Consider the following 21636-nt stretch of genomic DNA (forward strand, 5'->3'; position numbering starts at 1 on the left):
GGAAGACAAACAAGAGCCATGTATAAAATAATAACTTATTCTACAAACATTCAAAATTCAAATAGGCTGCTGGGAGACATAGCTGTATAATAATGCATAGTGGCCTGGCCACACCCAGGTTACAATGTAGCCTGACAGCGCGTTGCAGGTTTGAGTCTCGATCCCGACGGCCTTTGCCGCATGTCACTCCCATCTCTCTCACCATTTCCTGTCAGCCTATTGTCCTATCTAATAAAAGGCATAAAAGCCCCAAAATAAATCTTTAAAAAAAGAATGCATACTGAGTGCCGAGAACTGAAACATGTCACCACTGTTTCCCAAACGAACGCCGTCCTCTCTCTCTTCTCTGCTTCATCTTTCTTTTTCTTGTGGGTTTGTTTGTGGGTTGTTTTCCTACAGGGACCCCCTAGCAGCAGTGTTAGAGAAGGGAAGTTAAAGTAACAGTAAAGTGTTTTACGAGGGGGGCCCACCCCCCATGGTTTATACTAGGCTGTCTACTGAATAACATGCTGTATAATGTAATGGTGTGGCTTAGTGTTATATGACCTTTTAATACAGAGACCTTGCACTGTTTTTATCAGGACAGACATGCAGTGGGAACTGGGAACCCATAATCAATGATGTAAAATGAAAGTTCAATGAAGGAAATCACCTGTATTTTGTTGAGGGATAGTTGAGTTATGGGCATGCAAGAGGATGTGGATGTGCTGTACAGTGTAGTAGTGTTATATGTATTTTATGAATTATGGGCATGCTAGAGGATGTGGATGTGCTGTACAGTGTAGTAGTGTTATATGTATTTTTCATGAACGTGATGCTGTGACCTTTTCTACCCTCTAATTTCCCCAATCATTTGCCTTGTTATATGTTGTACTTTAGGTTTGTTGTGTCTTGTATTATTAAACCAGGAAAGCATCCGTGTCATTTTAGATTTCTGCGTTGGCTATTCAAAAATAGCAGATATACAAGCTCACACGTCTGAAATTGTTTTGGAACATTTTTGGAATATTGTGAAAGTGTGAGAACTACTGATTTAGAAGGCATGTGTAGAATCGGTCCCAGGGCGGCCATAGCTTTGTGGTTATAGTAGTTATATAGATACAGTAGTGGTTATACTGTATGGTTTATAGCCTGATACAGCCCTATACAGAGCCCCTCGTTGTCTCAGGTACGATTCCATAAAGCCTGTACCTCAATGTGTCGTTGTGTGTCCCTGAGCAAGACTCTGAATTGCTCCCAGAGTGCCGTAGAATATGTACTATATAATAACCTAATGTGAAAAAAATGCCCAAAGGAGTGGGTACTATTCTATTAACCACTTAAACCGCTTTGTTCACCGGAGTCCCAAGGGGTCTATGCAAGGCTGCCTTCTTTTATACCCTCTAGAGCTTGTACAGTATGACCAAATGTTCGCTCAAAAAATAAATCATTGATCTCAAGTGACTACCTGGTAAATTTAAGTTTAACCGAATCTGTTCCAAAATGAGATAATCTTGTGAATAGCTATTGTATCCAACTGTGCCAACCTCGAAATTACGAGATTTGATTCAAAATGATTTAGCATCCGTTAGCTTCCGCCGCTAGCATCCATAGGCATCTCATTGTAGAAACAGCCTACATGATAATCTGCGGTACACGTGCACGGGGTTATTAGTGTTATTTATGCTTAGAATGGCATAAAATGCCATGTTTATAGCCTGAGCGCGCTGATCATCATGGCTGCTCTGGGGCCCTGGTCCGTCCGTTCCCTATGCTTACACTACAGAAACAACACTATCACCGTCATACTTATTTCACAGATTTCTCTGGCACTAGCGCCACACTCTGGCCTGGAGGGCTGGGAGGGAATGTGTTAACCCATTTTGGGCGGGAACCCCTTTTGGTGTTAGCATTATGTTATGCTTTAGCTATTGAAAAATAGCAGATCTACAAGCTCATAGCGCGCCACCGAGTGGCGCGCTACGAGCTTGTAGGTCTGCTATTTTTGAAAATTCGAAGAGCGACTGACAGAAACATAGCTTTTTCAGAAAACTGTCAGGATGTAGAAGACATTTTTAGAATCTGATCTCAGGTCAAAATGGGTTAAACAAAAACAAATAAAATAGAAGCCACTTTCCATGCCACTTCCCAAGAAAATACTAGCATCACATTTTTTGTTTGCAGTCTTCGTTTAAGACCACACCGGCGTGCTTTGTCGAGATAACGACGGGGCCCATGCACGCTGCAAACGGACACAACAAACGCATGAGGGGACCTGGTTAATAAGTATGCCACAAGTAAAGCTTTAATGTGTTTACATACGGCTAGATTAGAGACGGATCCAATACTGGCCCCTGTGGTTTTCCCTGTGCGTCCCTGTGGGGCTACATGAGTGATTAGCTACTTTGAATATTCTTTAGGAGTGTCTTGTGGGAGCCACTCTGCCACGGATCAATAGCCGTCAGGATGATGAGCTGCTGTGGAGGAATTTTCTATTTTGTAAATCGTCGTCACAGGCTGGAAAACCTTGTATGTCCAAAACCACTAAACCCATTTAGACCTGAGACCGATTCTAAAAAAATATGGCTTCTAAATCATGTTTCTATATCAGTGGTGCTCAAACTATTTAATGTCAAGGACCCCCAGAATTATCTGTGTTTGGCCGCCGACCCCCATCTGAAAATATGTTGTTTCAGGGACCCCCCCCCCCCCCCAGAAGCAAAGATTTGAGTTAAAAACGCTTGCTGTGATTAAGAATATATATTCAAAGATTTGCACACATTTTCAAGATTTTTCAAAAATAGCAGATCTACAAGCTCGTAGCGTGACAGATCTGCTTTTTGATAACTGTATACATAGTTACAGTACAAGTTTTATGGCAGTTTGATAGGCTACTTGTGATGGTCTGTAATCTGTATTGTCATTTATGTACAGTAACTCGATTGTATTTTGTACATTTTACTGTGTTACAGTTTCACGCCTGACAAAGATCAGTAAAAAGGGAGCAAGAAGCCTCATTCCTGCATGACTCCTGTCTCTTTTTTGCATGGCGTTTGGCTGGCTGCCTAATTAACACCTCAGTGAGGGCAGTACAGTTCCCGTCCTAAGGAAATGTGTTTCGGTGGTCCAGTGTACCAATGGAACCACTGTGGTTATTATTTACTCACAAGCTGTTGTTGATACTTTCATTGATTTAAATATGTATAAATCCAAAAAGACACTACGGCGCGATGTGACACGTTGTGAGCATGTAGGATATTTTTGCTATTTTATGGGACACCCCAGCATGACGAAGTAATGCATTCATTTACGCCTCACAGCTATAGAAGGTCCTGGGTTCGATTCCCGATGGGGACGCTGTGGGCACTGGGGGCGTGTTCTCTTCTCCGCGTCATCAGTGCCAATACCCGAGGCGGGGTTGGCGAAAGGGACTTTCTGTGTGGAGTTTGCATGTTCTCCCCGTGTCCCCTAGGGTAGGTACCCTCACAAAAACATGCAGTAATCCTGGTCTCTAAACTACCTCCCCCTGGCCAGCCGGGGCGCCTGATGGAGGGGAAAGGAACTGCATGGTTGGAATAACGTGTTCCTTACTCCACGCGCTACGTCCGGCCCGGGAAACTTCCCTGTCAGGTGAAAAGAAGCAGCTTGGACTCCTCATGCATAGAAGGAAGCATGAGGTCAGTCCGCTGCCCCCCAGGATGGCAGTGTAGCGCCCATTAGATAATTGACACTGGGTGAAAAAAATGGGCTGCAAAATCGTGGGATAAAAATGATAGAAATGAAACGAAATGTAAGCTCCTCGATCCTTGTCTTCCCCGTATAGTGCAGACAGTGAACTTTGATGAATTTTCCAGCATGTTCCTACCTCTACGCCGTTTCATTCAGTACGCCATTATTATGACAGAGTTGGTGTCAGTGTGGAAGACCACAGACCCAAGACCAACACGCCTACTGTCTACCGGCCACACACTGGAGGCAGAGATAGACCAACACGCCTACTGTCTACCGGCCACACACTGGAGGCAGAGATAGAATGACCAACACGCCTACTGTCTACCGGCCACACACTGGAGACCAACACGCCTACTGTCTACCGGCCACACACTGGAGGCAGAGATAGAATGACCAACACGCCTACTGTCTACCGGCCACACACTGGAGGCAGAGATAGAATGGCAGTGGTGGTAAAAGTACTCACATGTTTTACTTATGTAAAAGTATCAAAACAGCATTGTAGAAATACACACAATACAAGTAAAAGTCCGGAACTCAAAAGTACAAAAGTATTGACATGAAAATGTACTTAAAGTACCCATTATGCAGAAAGTACCGTTTCTTTAGAAAATCGATTTTCAAATGGCCGAAATGTATATAGGGCTGATGTGATAAACGTATGTTTTCTCGTAAAAATCTAAATCTACAAAGTAACTAATAATAAAGTTTCAATATAATTGAGTAGTACAATATTCACCTTGGAGATATGGAGTAGAAGTAAAGGTACTGAATAGGGGTGTAACGATACATGGACAATATTGGTTCACTATGGCGATACGATACGATTCAATGATTTAAAATACGAAACAGTAACTATTTAGCAAATACATTAAATCACTGTGTGTTTGCACTATTCACAAGTTTCACACATTGTGAATAGTGCAAACACACAGTGATTCTCTGGCAAATCGATGGACATTGTATTTGAACACATATGGACAAACCCATGTCCGATTTGTTACCGATTCTTTCCATTGCAAAACGATACGACAGAAAGTCAAACGATACGATATGATATTTGCTATTTACATAACGATATACTTTTTTTTTAATTAAAATCGATTAGTTACAGTTACTATATCGTTATACCCCTAGTACTGAGTCTACTGAACATTGGAAATACTCCACAAAGTAAAAGTACCTCAACATTGTACTCAAGTACAGTACTTGAGTACAATGTACTATACATAAAAATATGCTTACTTTCCACCACTGCTGGAGCCAGATATATAATGGAGACGTAGGAATCGAGGCCCGGCAGGGTCATAACCCCTCCACAGACAGTATACTACACAGTGTCAGAACCCCTCCACAGACAGTATACTACACACCAGTGTCAGAACCTCCACAGACAGTATACTACACAGTGTCAGAACCCCTCCACACCAGTGTCAGAACCCCTAGTCCACAGACAGTATACTACACCGTGTCAGAACCTCTCCACAGACAGTATACACTATACAGTGTCAGAACCCCTCCACAGACAGTATGTCAGAACCCCTCCACAGACAGTATGTCAGAACCCCTCCACAGACAGTATACAGTGTCATAACCCCTCCACAGACAGTATACTACACAGTGTCAGAACCCCTCCACAGACAGTATACAGTGTCAGAACCCCTCCACAGACAGTATACAGTGTCAGAACCCCTCCACAGACAGTATACTACACAGTGTCAGAACCTCCACAGACAGTATACAGTGTCAGAACCCCTCCACAGACAGTGTCAGAACCCCTAGTCCACAGACAGTGTCAGAACCCCTCCACAGACAGTGTCAGAACCCCTCCACAGACAGTGTCAGAACCCCTCCACAGACAGTGTCAGAACCCCTCCACAGACAGTGTCAGAACCTCCACAGACAGTATACTACACAGTGTCAGAACCCCTCCACAGGCCCGGCAGTGTCAGAACCCCTCCACAGACAGTATACAGTGTCAGAACCCCTCCACAGACAGTATACAGTGTCAGAACCCCTCCACAGACAGTATACAGTGTCAGAACCCCTCCACAGACAGACAGAACCCCTCCACAGACAGTATACTACACACCAAATCTGCTCCCATCACTTCAGTCAGGAAACACAACAGCAGTGTTGATCCGAGCGAGCCCAGTCAGCAGTTATAACTATTTATGCCGCACAGTGGTTGTCGGGTCCGGCTCAGCAAGGGGCCTTCTGTTGGAATCTGTCTTTATTTGGAACGGTGTCTGGCTTGGCCTTCGCGGATCATGGCAGCGTTTATCCACTGGCCCAGGCCGGGGGTGGGGGGGGTGTTGGGGGGCATAAGCAGCTATATAAGAGGCAGCTGCGGCATCATCTCTCCTCTGCTTCTTAAAAAAACGTGTCAGCATGGCGGTGTGGTGATTAGCAGCCAGACTGCGTTGCCTCTCGTTGTCCTTGATAAGATGCCAGATCTCCTAAAGTAATAATGACTGAATGGGCTCTGTGTCTGACGAGACGATCCAGAGGAGAAGAGGAAGGGGGAAGGGGAATGGGAGGGGGGTGGATCCTCTTCGCTGCTGTCACAGTCGTACAGACGCCCAAGCAGGAGCTTTTTACCAAACCTCTATTTAGTTTTGACATTTCCTTGAATGTTGTCTCTGAAGCGTGTCAGTCTGCCCGTGATTTAATACGGCGTGCCGTTGCTCGTCAAGCCCATCAGCGGCTTATGTAAAGGGCACGCCGGGAAAGGCAAGCGTCTTGTACTCGTACATTCCTTATTATTGATTCTGCCGCAATGAAATCCTTGTTTGCCCGTTTGTGGGGGAAAAGAAACAAGCCTGTGCATTACTGTCATATACTGTAACTACAAGCTCAGAGCGGTCCGGTGGCCGAGCGGCGCAATAAATCTGTAGCTTTCTGCAACACAAAAATGGGCAGGGCTGCCAACACTGCTGGATCCTGCAGGTGTCCCCTGTATTTCTCCTGCAGGACTCCAGCTTTGGTTTCTCCTGGATTTGGTATCAAACTCAGCAGAGAGGGGGGGGGGGGGGGTCTGAGGCTACATTGTCCGTAGGCCTACCTTTCGCGTTTTAATGGCTGAAACTGTATACCCATCATTGCCCAATGCTAGTAAAGCAAGCCCGATAAAAGTATCAAACTCCCCAAAAATCACCAGAACACAGGAAATTACATCTACTCTGTTAAAAGGAGTGTGAGAGTGCTGTGAAAATCCAGGAGATTTTTTCGGGGGTGGGGGGAACAATCTCCTGGATTCTCACAGTCCAGTGTCTGGCAGCCCTGAAAATGTGAGGTGAAGCTAAATTAACTTTCCTTTTTTACAAGTTGGTCCTTGGCATTTTAACGAGGTCAGTGCGTGTAACCCCCGAAGACCTGTGTCTTTTTTCTTCCAGTCTTGTTACTTGGCCCCTTTTATTATGTAACAGCAAATCCCACCTCGTCCCAAAGCAACTGCACGAAACGGCATTTGTAATCAGAGATTATACGCTCTCTCTCCCAGGTTGAGGATGACTCACTTCATTTGAAGTCAGATGTTCCAGAGCATACATGGGCAACTGGCGCCCCGGGAGCCACGTTCAAAAAGTCAACATAACTTATAACTAAATGCATTTGAAATTAAATGAAATGTTACTTTTCAGGATTCCAATTAAAAAATAGTGAACATTAATTCAGGATTTAAATTAAAATATATCAAAAATATTTTTGCTACGACAGTAATATGCAATGTGGCCCTCTGGAGTGAGTGTGCATGGAAATATAGTGGCTCTCTCCATCGTCAAAGTTGCCCACCCCTGTTCCAGAGGACGATTGTTATAGCGTTTGCGATGGGCCTTTTGTCGCAGGCCAGCTACTGTAATAACACAGCTGGGTTTGGAGAGGGTTCAGAAGCTCTGTGTCCTGCAGTGCAACAACCTCCTAACTGGTTCCTTTTCATGCAAGTCCATTCAGCCCTCTCTCTAAGGAACGATGAGTAGGTGTATATTTGACATCGTATTATTGCGATGCAGAGATCACCCGCACAGGGAGAAAAAAAGGGAGGGCAGTCAAGCGGACACGCAGCTGCGGGGCCAAGGGGCCGAAAACCGAGAGGGGTTGTATTTCCTCCTCGCTCGCGTAAATACAGCACCTGGCCTTTTTTTTGGGCCTGTATGATGCTACTCTACGGCACGGCTGCTGCCCACTGCTGCTGCGAGTCCTTTCCAATGACTGATGAGCACTGGGTGCATGGGATGGAGCAGAATTTCTAGCGTGGGTCCTATTCTGAATCACGTACCAAAAGGGAGATTTTGGGTATAGGAGGGCATTTAACGGGTTTGTACACGGAGGACTGGCCATCCCCGCATTAAGGACTAATAGCCACCCTTATACAACAGCCCGTCTGTCCCCCCGTCCCCCTCCTCCTATATTTATTACAGACTGCAAGGCCACCGTGATGAGACGATCGATATTTCTGGGATGATGGCGGAGAAGTCTTGCAGTCCCCCTCTCTCCACCCGACCTCTTTCACCCCCTCCCGCATATTATTCCTCTCTTCTCTCTTATTTTCTTCTCTCTTCTCCTCTCTTCTCTCTCCATGCAGCCAAATGATGGAGAGTTGGTAACCAAATGGACCCTTATAGATCTTTAACTCTTGAGCGCGTTTCATTGTACGCTCTCAAGAGTTCAATTATTGTTAAACATCTTCATTTACAAGAAGTCTACACAATTAGTAGAATAATTGTTATTTTTGATCAACGTTGGCCTGTTATCTTTCCTAATGGTACCACATCAATACAGCATGGATGGAATTACAGACAAAATCCTATCCAACGACAAGAGGCTAAATGTCATCAAATGGTGGTCCGTGGCTGAATTGTCGAAAAAAGAATGGAGCTTTGATATGAATAGGGTTGAAAACCACTGCTCTCTAGTAGTCTATCCTCGTCTTTCACTGTCCCCCCCCCCCCCCCCCCCCCCACACACACACACACACCCACACACACAACTCCCTCGGTGGCGCTTCGGCAGGTGGAGTGGACATCAAAGCGGAGAGAGGACCTCTGAGAGGCGGTTGGAGGGGTGGGTGGGGGTGGGGGTGGGGGTGAGACTGATGAAGTCCTCTGTGCCGCATGATGTCCTCTAAACACACACACACACTCCATCACCGCGTTGTCCCGTGGTGTCCTTGCCGTGTCCTGATTAAAAAAAAAAGTTTGACCCGATACAGTCTAGTCTGTCTCAAACAAGAATTAGTGTGATCACGCGGTGACTCACAGTCAGTGTTGCTGCTCCCCATGCACCCCCCCCCCCCCACCCCCCCCAGACACCTATTAGTACAGTCTTGCAGCAAAGGCTTGTCAATATCTGATGTGAGAAAACACACACATAAAGGGAAGAACCCTTTTCTTGTACAATTTGTGAAAAAAGCTAAAAATCATAATAACAATAAAAAGTTGTACGGTTTTGTAGCAATATTTTAACCCACACAGGAGAAACCCTTTACCTGTACTATTTTCTTTTGTGTGTGGTTAAAGCGCTCAAACTTTCTTTTTTTCCTTCCTGATCTCATTATCCCCCCATATCCCCCACTTCTTCCCTTTCTTAGTTTTCTTGGACAACTAGTTTTCTTGGGAACTATAATATGCACAAAAACAAATTTCACCCACTTTTTACCTGTAAAACTGTGATGTGACAATGAAGCTGATTCTGATTCACACACAGCTTTATTCAAAATGCCATTTCGTGCACACGCCCATAGGCGACTATAGACCTGGATTGTGAGCTTTTTTTTAGTGGTGCAACCACTCCAAGGAACAGCAATGTCCGTCCGTCTTCACCTACATATGTGACTATGAGTACCAGTAGGGGCAAAAGTGGCGCTGTTGTGCCAGAAACAGAGAGGGAGAGATAGTGTTGCACTGTTGCCTGCTAATTACAGAGAGAGAGAGAGAGAGAGAGAGACAGGGGGAGAGGGGAAAGGGGAGTTGCACCACTCAGTTCACCCGGGTGTGATTTTGTAACATTACGGGTCCCGCGGCCCTCATGAGCAGATCTGTCTCTGATCCAGGCGACAACGCCTGCATCACCCACTCTCCGTCTGAAAGGACCTTAACACTAGGATTTTTGAGTCCGGTACCGATTCCGGTTCTGCTTATCGATTCCGGTTCCTAACGGTTCCCTATTTCGGTTCCAAAATGGTATAAAAATAGGTCAAATGTTTAACAAAAAGCTTTTATTCTTTTAAGCCTTTAATTTAAGACCTATGAATAGACTAACAAACATCCTCTCCTTCATTTAACAGTTGAGACATGTGGATATACTATAGTGAAAACACTATATACTATGGTGTTTTATTTTGTTGTTATTATTATCTAGTCTGTATTTTCCTCCTTACTACTACTACTGACAATAACAAATATATGCCTTAGACTCTGAGCAATACTATATATCTTACTGTAAACAACATTAAGGATAGGATAAAAAGGGAAGAAAAATAATAAATAAATAGCGTGTGACTGACTGCCCTGCGTCTGTAGGAACCAATAGGGAGAACCGAAATGTAATTATTTTAATTATTTTAATCCCCAAGCATGTTCGGTTCGGTGCCTGATTGGTCCTGAGGTTCAGGACCCACCCCTACTTGACACTGAACGCTGCATGTCAGAATTTCAACTCACTGCTGCTGGTTGTGGTGGTGGTGTTGGGTGGGTGTTATTATGAGAAATAGCCACCAGTTGCTCACATGCAGCCAGACAGAACTGCTGACGGGGAAGGAAATGTGACATTATCTATCTGTCACTTTCGGTGGTAATAACTATGATTCTGTGAAACTTTGACTCACTGGTGGCCACCACCGTTGACTGAGGTTGGGCTAGGGGGGGGGGATTTTCATGCAGTATTGCTGAGCAAGTGCAAGTGCAATGCCACTTCCAACACGCACCGACTCAGCTGTCCACCACCAACACACAAATGCCATCCGTATTAATTCCACATGGTGTATGGGGCTTATCTACCGCATATTCATGACAGGGGAGCAACTTCCACAGTGTGGGTATGTTTAAGCGAGTGGGTGAGGTGGGGGAGGGGGGGGGGGGGGGAGGGGGCACGGCGGTTCACCGAAAGGTTTTGATGCTGAGCCTCGCCATGCCTTGCGATAACGGCACCTCCAGGAAATGTCAGGATTGCTCGGCACCGGCGCCTCCAATGGCATGCTGATACATTATAAATCATTTACGCAGTCATTTTCGGAGCGCAATATCCCTCTTGCAAAACGTCACCCCTTTTTTTTCTACCCCCCCCCCCCCCCCTCTCTTCTTCTCCATTGTTATTGGAGTGAGCGTGGCGCGGTGAGCCCGAGAGAGAGGGCTGAGGAGGGGGACCCTCTAAGCCTCCGAAATTGAAAATTGATCAGGCAGCGAGGGGAGGTGTTGCAGCCGTGATGTGGCTCCCACTGGGGACTGTAGATTAGCATTTACAGTGCTGTTACTGTGGGAAGCTCCCACGCTGCTGCCTCTACCTAGTATCTCCACCCCTCCCTCGTCCGTTTGCCTCTCAAAATGTGATCTATTCAGACCGCCAACGAGGGAGATGTAATTGAAAATACGTACATGTCACACCGCGCCCTTATCTGTAGCGTAGGGGGGTCTGACATATGTGACATGACAAGAAAACGTTATCGTGATTTTTAAATGCTCCGTGAGAGTAACTGCGTTTTGTGTTATTGGACTTTTTTGCAGGCGTTCTCCCCCCGTAAACAGGAAGGGCTTGACATGCATTGTTAATGTTAAACATCTCTTTGATATAGAGAGGCTATGTTTATATATATCGACATCTGCTGCAAGCTGCGTTTCACTTATTCCGCAGCCCTCATTAGCATGATAGGAGGCACCGCGACTGCAAAGTTGTTCGACAGTCGAGTTAGGGCCACAGTCCTTGATTATGTGGATTGATGATAGCATTAAGAGCTGTGTCGTGTTTATGCGAGCTGTTTTATGTCACGACAGAAAAAGGACTCCACAAGTCAATAAAAATGAGTGGATAAAAAAACGGTAGCAAACCAGGGTGGGGGGGGGGGGGGGGGGGGTGCTGTCAGGGAATTGCCATTAATCCATTAACACCTGTAGGAACGCATCTGTGTCACCATAGCTTTAAATACTTTATCCATTCTTTTAAACTTTTGCTGTTGAAAAATAGCAGATCTACAAGCATTGTAGATCTGTATTAGCATCTGGGGGGTCACTGGTACAAAACATTTTGAGATGGGGGTTGGCGGCATAGTTTATTTCAGAAAACCGTCAGGATTTAGAAGACATATTTGTATAATCTGCAGGTCTCAGATCTTAATGGCTTAATTTTCCTGTCCTTTCCCCCCCTTATACAGCACGGGATAGAAGAACCTGACGAGCCGAGAGCGAGAGGACAGTGAAGGAAGACCCAGCCCGGACCGGCTCTGGGGGAGCTCGCGACCGACCGACCGACCACGTCACGTTTCTCTTCATCTCTCTCTCCGCGCGGCCGCTGTGCTCCAGTGTGGCGGCTGATGACTGCCTCCCGGGGGGCCGGACTGCAGGGCTGAGCGAAGGAGGGAAGGCGGCGGCGGCTGTGCTTGCGGGGAGGAGGGGGGCGGGGAGCCCCGGCGTGCACGCTGCAGGTCACTCGCGGTCCCCGCACTCGCTCACAAGGACCATGTGGTTTTTTTCGCCGAGGAGAAGCCGAAGTCTCCCGTCGCAGAGCTGGCGCAGCGCTGCCGCCAACCTTGGCGACGTGTCCTCGTTGTGGATATCATTGAGCTTTTGTTGGTGCTTTGCGGCTGTGGCGCGAGGCCAGAACTACCACCCCACTGTGAACACGCAGTATGGGAAGCTCCGGGGGGTGCGCGTGCCCCTGCCCAGCGAGATCCTGGGGCCCGTGGACCAGTACCTGGGCGTGCCCTACGCCGCCTCCCCAGTGGGGGAGAAGCGCTTCATGCCCCCGGAGCCGCCGTCCTCCTGGTCGGGCATCAAGAACGCCACGCACTTCGCCCCCGTCTGCCCGCAAAACATCCACAACGCCGTGCCGGAGATCATGATGCCCATATGGTTCACCTACAACCTGGATATAGTGGCCACGTACATACAGGACCAAAATGAGGATTGTCTCTATCTGAACATCTACGTTCCCACAGAGGATGGTGAGTGTGTCGGGTAGACAAAGACAAAAAGGATGAGTCCTCTCTTCTTCTTTTTCTTCCTTTCCCTTCTGTCTTTCTTTCTCTCTGACTTTGTGTCACCTCTGTATCGTGTGCGGAGCATGACCTGTTGTCTGGCGCATGCCGTGTCCGTGTCCACCATCTCTCCACCTTTCCATCTTGACTTGATCCATTCCACACAAAGGTCTTTTCATCAACTCTCCCCCCTTTCCATGCCACTTGTTAGAGGTTCCTCTTTTGTGTTTATGCAAAGCAAAAAAAAGAAAGAAACTAACAAAAACTAAACTAAAGTAACCCCGAAAAAACCCACACAATTGACTAATCAATCAATCAGGAAATGAGGCTGAAATCAAACCCAATCAGGCCAGGAACGGATTGGAACAGGTAATACTGTACTGTAAGCCATCTCGGAGCACTTCCCCTTCCCTCACTGTCTTGACTGTTCTGGGGGTATTATTATTATTACTATTATTATTATTAGCCATTATAGTGATTGACTAGCCTGATTCATGATAGTGAATGATCTTCCATAGGGTTGGTGAAATTCGATCTGGTACACAAGAGGCCTGTGGCATCCGCCTGACCTATAAGACCCGTTACTCTCCTTGGCTCAGGCAGAGCTCGTCTGTCTGTGTACACAAAGAGATATGAAAGAACGTTGTCTGACACCTTTCACCGGAAAGGCAAACATAGCATAGATTACCATTTTTATTAAATTGAGAGACTAAAATGTTTCGCAGGCAATGGCTCGACTCTTTGAAGAGTCACTCCCAATGTTATGTTACCGCTGGAAGGAGACCCACACAGCAAAACCAGATGAAAATACCTAAATTGCTTTCTAAAAAATGTGGAAACAAACGCTAACACTTCCGGTTATATGATCTCGTCCGGACATACATGACACAGACCTAGGCAAGCTAGCTGTGTGGCTGTTAACGGGTCTTATATAGACGTGCATGTGAGTATGGGCTTCCTGTGGCCCAGAATGCAATGCAGCAAATTCATTCCACCATTATGGAATATTTCTGCAGCAACACACCCCAGCTACCCTTTTCTCAATAGGGTCTCTGATATTATGTTCTGTTGTTAATGACCCTGGGATGGGTAAAGGGAGGGGGGAGGGGGGGGGGGGGGGGTGTTAATAGGAGGGTTATACTCAGATTATTGAGTTTGTTGCATGTCACCTACGGTCCTTTGCAGAGCCTACTGTTATTTCGTAGTTTTTTTTTATTCATTTCACAGTCAAAAGAATATCCAAGGAATGTGCCAGGAAACCCAACAAGAAAATATGTAGAAAAGGAGGTATGTAAAAAAAAAAATGAAAAGAAAAGAAAAAGAAAAAAAAATGAAAAGAAAAGAAAAGAAAAGAAAGAAAGCCGACATGGAACATACTGTGAGAGAGAAACTGAAAGAGAGAAGAGAGCGAGTGGTGGTGGGTTGGGGTGGGGTGGGGTGAGATCCCCCCCCCCCCCCACACACACACACACACACAGGACCCCAGCCTGCAACTATACCAACCCTCACAATCAGAGCACTAATTGGAGTGAACGTGAAACTTACGACTCAGATTAACCCTGAAACACAAGGAGCTGTATGAGACGGGCGATTGAGAGTGACTGCTGTGTATGTGTGTGTGTGTGCGTGTATGTGTGCGTGCGTGCGTGCGTGCGTGCGTGCGTGCGTGCGTGCAGAGCAGTGGTGGAAGACATGCTCCGATTCTGGATTTAAGTAAAAGTAGCAAGACCACAATGTAGAAATAAACAGTAGAAGAAAAATAAGTAAAAGTCCAAAATCTTACTGAAGTCAAAAAGTAGAGATGTAGACTAGATTCTAGACTGAGCATCAAAAAGCAGAACTCCTCAACATTGAACTGAAGTAACAGTTGTGCTCAGTTCCATTCCTCCACAGGTCTGGAGTGTCATTTTGAAAACTCAAAATGGGACATTTTACTTTTGGTACTTTAAGTATATTTTGATGCCAACACTTTTGTACTTTTACTCGACTAAAATTTTGAATTACGGACTTTCTACTTGTAACAAGAGTATTTCTGCATTGCAGTATTGATACTTTTACTTAAGTAAAACATTTGAGTACTTTTCCCGCCACTGTAAGAGTGCATGGTGAGGAGCAAGGAGATGTCTACCCCCAGTAAATCAGGTTCCTGAATAATTAATGGGATTTTGTCAAATGACAGACAGTGCTGTGTAAGACTATAAGAACTGTGATTACTCTTTTTACGACAGCATTGCATCCAGGCTATACGGTATCTTATGTGTACACATTTTTTACGTTTTCTTTTTATTATTTGTTACTAAATTAGATAAATGTTTGCATGATGTTTAGATTTGTGATTGACCCAGAAGCAAAATTGCTCTAAAGTGTTAGAATATAAAATTGGAGGCGGTGTTCGCTGAAATTTTGGTAATGTTTCAACTTGCTTTGACGGCACTTAAGACACCCGGGCTTATTGGAAGAATTTGTCAAGCACGACATCTGAAAGCATCGCGGCCTCCGTTGATTACATTTGCGCTGAAAAAGTGGAGGGTCTTCTCTACTCCCCTGAAATGTAATATTCACAATTGTTCAAATGGGGACAACTATTTGACTGGCATGACAGCTTTCATCCATCCAAGGAGCTAATGATTTGAAACACTGTGCCATAATAAAAGTGCAGTGCAATTTTCTATTACCGACAGGTGAAATCTGAATGCTATTAAGAGACAATTCTTAACTTGTCTAAATCCACCAGAAAACTGGGCAAGGAGCCTTAAGTGTTTTTCTCTATCCGGGCTGCACTATATCCCATCGTTATTTCCATCACGCAGATCGGCTTTGATATAAAAATGTTCCACCTATTTTAATGTTCAATGTTGAACTTTTAATGCTGAATCACCACATTGCACCACATTGCCTTATAGACGTAGTCCTTTTTAACAATGTTTTCCCCCCACGGCGTGGTTTCCATTAAATAAATTACAGTAGTTCCCCGGTCCCCGTCAAATAACTAATAACAGCCAATGCTCAAATGTAACTTCATGGATAATTGGAAGTTGCATTATTACCTCTGTAAGGTGTGTGTACTGTTACTGTATGTTTCCCCATAGGATTGTACAGTATTTGACAGATGCACCGAACACTATTTCATATAGGTAAAACATTATTTCAAGGAAACAACCAGGAGGAAAATGGTTTCTCAGGTTAACTTATCCTTTAAGACTCTGAACATTTGTAATTCCACAGCAAGCATTCCGTTTCAGCTCGGAGGCCCTATGCTGCCCAATTCCACAGAGGCACAAGGCCACCATTGGCCTCTCTCTCTGGCGTGTACACTCAAATGCTTTGGTAAACCAATTTTTTATTGAAGTCGGACTAGCCCTCCGGGCACTTCTGCTTCTGAATAAGTCCCCGGTTGTGGAATGTACGTGTGGACATATCTCTTTAATATTCCCCTCCGCTTGGAGTTTTTCAATTATCTTTCACATGTCTCGTAATGAGAAAAAGGTTTTATCGTACAGTACGTTGGTTTTTACTGACACTCTGTCGTGCTGAGTGGTGATTGTTGCGATGCTAGTTACTGTTTCCTCTTTCCTGTAAGCATAAAGGCTGCATGTGATTTTCAATCTCACAATGTTGTCAGGTGTAAACCTTGTATACAAACTTACTTTTAAGGAAATAGAAGATCCAACGGATCCAGTGTAGTAATTATTTAGTCACAAGTACTAGAAAAAATAGCCGATCTACAATCTCACAACACGTTGCGTTGTGACGAACTGTGAGCTTGTAGATCGTAAATTTGTGTTACTTTTGTGCGACACAACAAAATAGGGCATTCATTTATATATACAGTATATATACCGGTATACGCTTTACATAAACATAAAGTATATACTGTTTATATTTACTTATTTTAATCTACTGCAGCCTCATATATGTTGAAACTTAAATACAGGAAACATAATTCATTCATTCCAAGGCTATGTAGAGATTATACTCGTGTTTCGTTTTGGATAAGAGGCTATCACACCAGAAAGTTCCTGGTGTCTTGTTTGACAACTTCAAAGTGAATCAAAGAACACTTAACAACAGTTTAACAGTTCATCGGTTTCCTCGTTAAGGGAGTGGAAGTGGCTGTATTTCTGTCTGTAATTTCTCATTTTCTCACGTCCTCCATATAAATGCTTGTACAGTTGGAGGCCATCGATATTGTCCTTTTCTTTTTGCTGAGGTTTGCGTGATCTGCGCAAAACCCCTTTTGGTGTTTTAAACATTGTTATAATTTAGCTATTGAAAAATAGCAGATCTACAAGCTCGTAGCGCGCCACCGAGTGGCGCGCTACGAGCTTGTAGGTCTGCTATTTTTGAAAAATCATGAAAATATTTATTTCAGAAAACTGGAGGATTTAGAAGGATTTTTTTAAATGTTGAGGTCAGGCCTAAATGGGTCAAATGATAAGGGACAATATCGGTGGCACCCAACTGTACATTAATAGAGTGATCTGTTTCCTATTACGCGTTCTGAAGAGCCTCTAATGGAGGAAGGCTATACGACAGAGTAGTCATACACACTGAGCCTCTAATGGAGGAAGGCTATACGACAGAGTAGAGTCATACACACTGCCTCTAATGGAGGAAGGCTATACGACAGAGTAGAGTCATACACACTGAGCCTCTAATGGAGGAAGGCTATACGACAGAGTAGAGTCATACACACTGCCTCTAATGGAGGAAGGCTATACGACAGAGTAGAGTCATACACACTGGGAATACTGGATGTCATGTCGCTGTTCAGCAGGAAACCTTGTATGTCCAAAACTGTAACGCTTCAGAAAACTGAAAAGAAGGATGGTCTTCCTGGTAGGACTGCCCACTGAGCATTTAAAATATAAAAAAATAATGGCCGCCTAGAAATGGGTTATAACTGGTCAAAGAAATTAAGTTTTTTAGTGGCCTAGGCTTAGATTAGACGTTGAAACAATGTCGTTTCAACAGATGGTCTATATATAGACGTATAAAAAACGTCTAATCAACGTCTAAGCTAAGCCTAGACCACTAAAACACTTTCATTTTTAGAACAGTTATAACCCATTTTTAGACAGGCGTCTAATATCCGTATATTGCTCATTGGGTGTGGCACCTCCAACGGTGCCCATGGTAGATGGACTATGCCTGGCCGCTTTCCCTGAGCCAGGCCTAAACCTGACCGCATACCAAAAATGGAGCTATTATTTAGTCACAAGCTCTTCTTAATACTTTTCATTGATTCAATATATAAAAAAACAGTAGACACCATCAAAAGAAAAAACTGTCAGGTGAAAAGAAGTGACTTGGACTCCTCATGCATCGAAGGAAGCATGCGTAGTGGAATAACGTGTTCCTTCCACATGCTACGTCCAACCTGGGAAACTCCCCACCCTGTCAGGTGAAAAGAAGCGGCTTGGACTCCTCATGCATTGAAGGAAGAATGAGGTCAGTCTGTTGCTCTCCCCAGGTTTGCAGAGGGAGTGTAGTGCCCAGGATTACATTAGATAATTGACACTGGGTGGAAAAAATGGGCTACAAAAATCGTGGGATAAAAAATTTAAGAAAAAATAACGGACAAAATAGCCTGTTGACAACGCGTCACATTGTGACGATGCGTGGTGAGATTGTAGATTGGTTAGTTTAGCTACTTAAATTTACATAAAAAACCTTTGAAATAATAGAGAATTGGATATAAAAGGTTTCAGCCCCCCTCCAGTGACGATATCTACCACATCTCCATTTACGGTTTTATAAAGTCTGTATTCTCTGTGAGCACGGTTCCTCTGGAGGAAAAGGGCTGATTAATTTTCAGAAAGAAGTGCGCCTTTTGACTCCTGATGAAATTGTTTTATGACTGTTGCCAAGCAACTGTATGTGGTCATGACAGGAGAGCGCATTGAATGGTCCCCCCTTAGCTCTCACAGAGCACTTGTGTCTCAATGGTCAGGCCCACCGCATGAATACAATAACAATGAAGCTTGTTACATAATACTGTATGTACAATGTGTACATCCCACTCTGTAAGGAGGAAAATGTAAATCTATTATGATAATATGCACAGGAGTAGGCTTGTAAGAATAAAGATAATATAATATGTGACCAGCTCCAATGTTTTAAGACACTATAGTCGGTGCTAATGGAACTCTTGGAACAATTGACCAAAATACATTTGATTTAGTTTTTAGTTTTTAGCTATATGAACACAGTTCGAATGTTAAAGAAGGTTTTTATTCCAACAGATAGTCGTTTTAGAGTCATTAAAACATTACAATTACATTGCAAAAATGCCTCTGTTTTTACAGTTTCTTTCCGTATTTTGGGGGTGTGAACATTCCTGCACGTATTTACATAGTATGGTTTTGATTGGCCATAGCTATTGTTCTCCAGTTTCATGCAGCCGATCACCGCCCAAAGGTATCGACGTGTCTCAGGCTATGAGTAAACACAACATCATTCTTGTTGTGATGGCTAGTAACTTTGAATCAGCACACTTGCTTAACACTTTGAATGGAGGAACACAAGACAGTCTCCTGGAAGGATTTATTTTGGAATTCATACACGGTGGCAGTGACTTGGATTGTGATATGTCCTGTTACACGTTGACGCGTCGTCCCTAGTGATTTAACGCATGGAATTCAATGGCCCAAACCACACCAAAGGGTCACCATGCAACTCCTCACAACCGTTTGGACCCAAGGAGTTGCATGGTGACCCTTTGGTGTGGTTAGGGCTTTAGAGCTCACGGACAAATCTGACGATGATGATGAAGACCATGGCATTGTTTTTGATCAAATCAACAGCAGTTTGTGTTGTGATAACAAGGAGGACAAATCTGGTGGGACAGCTGGCCCGGGTGGCGTAAAGGCATCGCCTCGCTTTTACTTTTTTGATAATATAATGGTATCAATTTGAAGAGTGCAAGAATATGTATAGTGTAACAGAAATGGATACAAAATACAATAGGCTATATAGTTTTACTAAAGCCCACCGTGTAGATACTGAGATTTCTTTAACCCTTTCTTTAAGACCTGAGACCGGTTCTAAAAACGTCTTTTACAACCTAACCTAATAAGGTTTTCTGAAAAACCTTCAAATTCTTTTCTAAAAAATTCTTATAAATGCATTTCTGCTTTATTTATGATGTTGACAGTAACAGAGAGGAAGGGCAGGCGAGTCGGATTTAAACCCAGTTTCTTGTGCGTGGTATATGTGCACGCTTATCAAAAATTGGTGGTCCGTGGCTCAAATGCCGAATAAATAATGGACCTTGATGTGAAAGGGGTTGAAAACCCTCTGACTGTACTGTATGCTATTGCAGGCAGGCAGCGTGTGGTGCATTTGCATCAGAGATGTACAACAGTTCACGTTCCTCCTGGAAATGTCAGGAAAGCTCTCCGACCATGAGCTGTAGCTGTGTTGTCCCCGCAAAAAGATCAAAGACTGATTGACTCTCATGAGCCACTGCCGGTCAGACAGCTCAAGACTTAAATCTGCTTGCTCTCCGGGCCAGACAGATGTGCAGATGTTAGTCAGTACACTAGTACAGCTGCTTGTTATTCAACGGATGGCCAAGTGCCATGGGGAGACAGCAGTCAGCAGTGACTTGCAATCACGTCACTGGAATATCTTTCACCGCTTGGAGATCTGCTTTTTTATCGTGAAAACGTGTGCAAATCTTTGAATATACTGTATGTTCTTTCACAGTGAACGTTTAACTCAAATCTTTGCTTCTGGAAGGTCCCTGAAACAACGTATTTTCAGATGGGGGTCGGCAGCCATTTACATATAATGTTGAGGGTCCTTGACATGAAATAGTTTGAGCACCACTGATATAGTATTTCAGAAAACTCATGATTTAGAAGACTCAAATGGGTTTAAGTCAGTGTTGCCTCACTTGCCTATGTAATTCTAATTCACAAGAGCGGCCCCGTGTCTGTGGTGGTCACACAAGTTGTCATTGAGTGAGCAACAGACTCGACCTTCCCCTTGTTATTCCGGTCACACCGCAATGTCCAAAGCGGGGCGAGCGGCGGAGGTCGCGTGGAGGTGGCCCAAACCTGCAACATCAGCACGGTAAACCCACCCACCGCTGGCCCGGCCGTGAAGGAGCATTATTGTCCCGTCACAGGACACACAGTATAGTGGCAGAGAGCCCGAGGTGCCATGGCCTCGGTCGTGTCGATCACGTTCAGTGCTGGAAAGTAACTACATTACTAACTACAGTACATTTACTTAAAGGACGGCTTCACCCATCTTCATAATTGGTGCTCATTAATGCTTTAATTAATGCTCTCATAGGAGAGCTGTGGACACCCGCCTACCAGTGACATCATCTTTTGACATATATATTTTTGAGAGGCACTAGCCCCTCCTATATCCATTTATAGTGTACGTTCACAAACTTTAAATTCCCATTGACAATGAATGGAGAATTTTACGTCATAATGTCAAATGCAAATAGGCATAGTTTCTATTTTACGTCATGATGATGTACAATGATAAGAGTACCCCTCACTTCACACGGGTGTGATTTTTTTTTTTAGATTTGTATTACAGTGAGAACAATGGCTTCCATTATAGCATGCTAACTTTCCAGGAATAGAAAACCTGCAGTTTTTCTATTAGCTTGGATCCCCATCGATGATGTCATTTGTAGGCTTGGTTTCTGATCTGCCCATAGCCCTCCTGTGAAACACAGATCGCTGCTGTTGAGAGGAAACCACCTAACCTATTTT

General features: G+C 44.4%; 1 protein-coding gene across 1 annotated transcript in view; it reads left to right on the plus strand.

Moving 5' to 3' along the window:
• Positions 1 to 12741: 12741 nt before the first annotated feature.
• nlgn3a (neuroligin 3a) overlaps positions 12742 to 21636 on the plus strand; it is a gene marked incomplete at its 3' end in the record, with an annotated part of 226338 nt that continues 217443 nt past the window's right edge. Inside the window, 2 exon segments of the mRNA XM_079507939.1 lie at positions 12742 to 12862; positions 14123 to 14182. Coding sequence (XP_079364065.1) covers positions 12757 to 12862; positions 14123 to 14182 — 166 coding nt within the window. The 5' untranslated portion in view covers positions 12742 to 12756.

Source organism: Electrona antarctica (assembly GCF_951216825.1).
Source record: "Electrona antarctica genome assembly, chromosome: 1".
Classification (NCBI taxonomy): domain Eukaryota; kingdom Metazoa; phylum Chordata; class Actinopteri; order Myctophiformes; family Myctophidae; genus Electrona; species Electrona antarctica.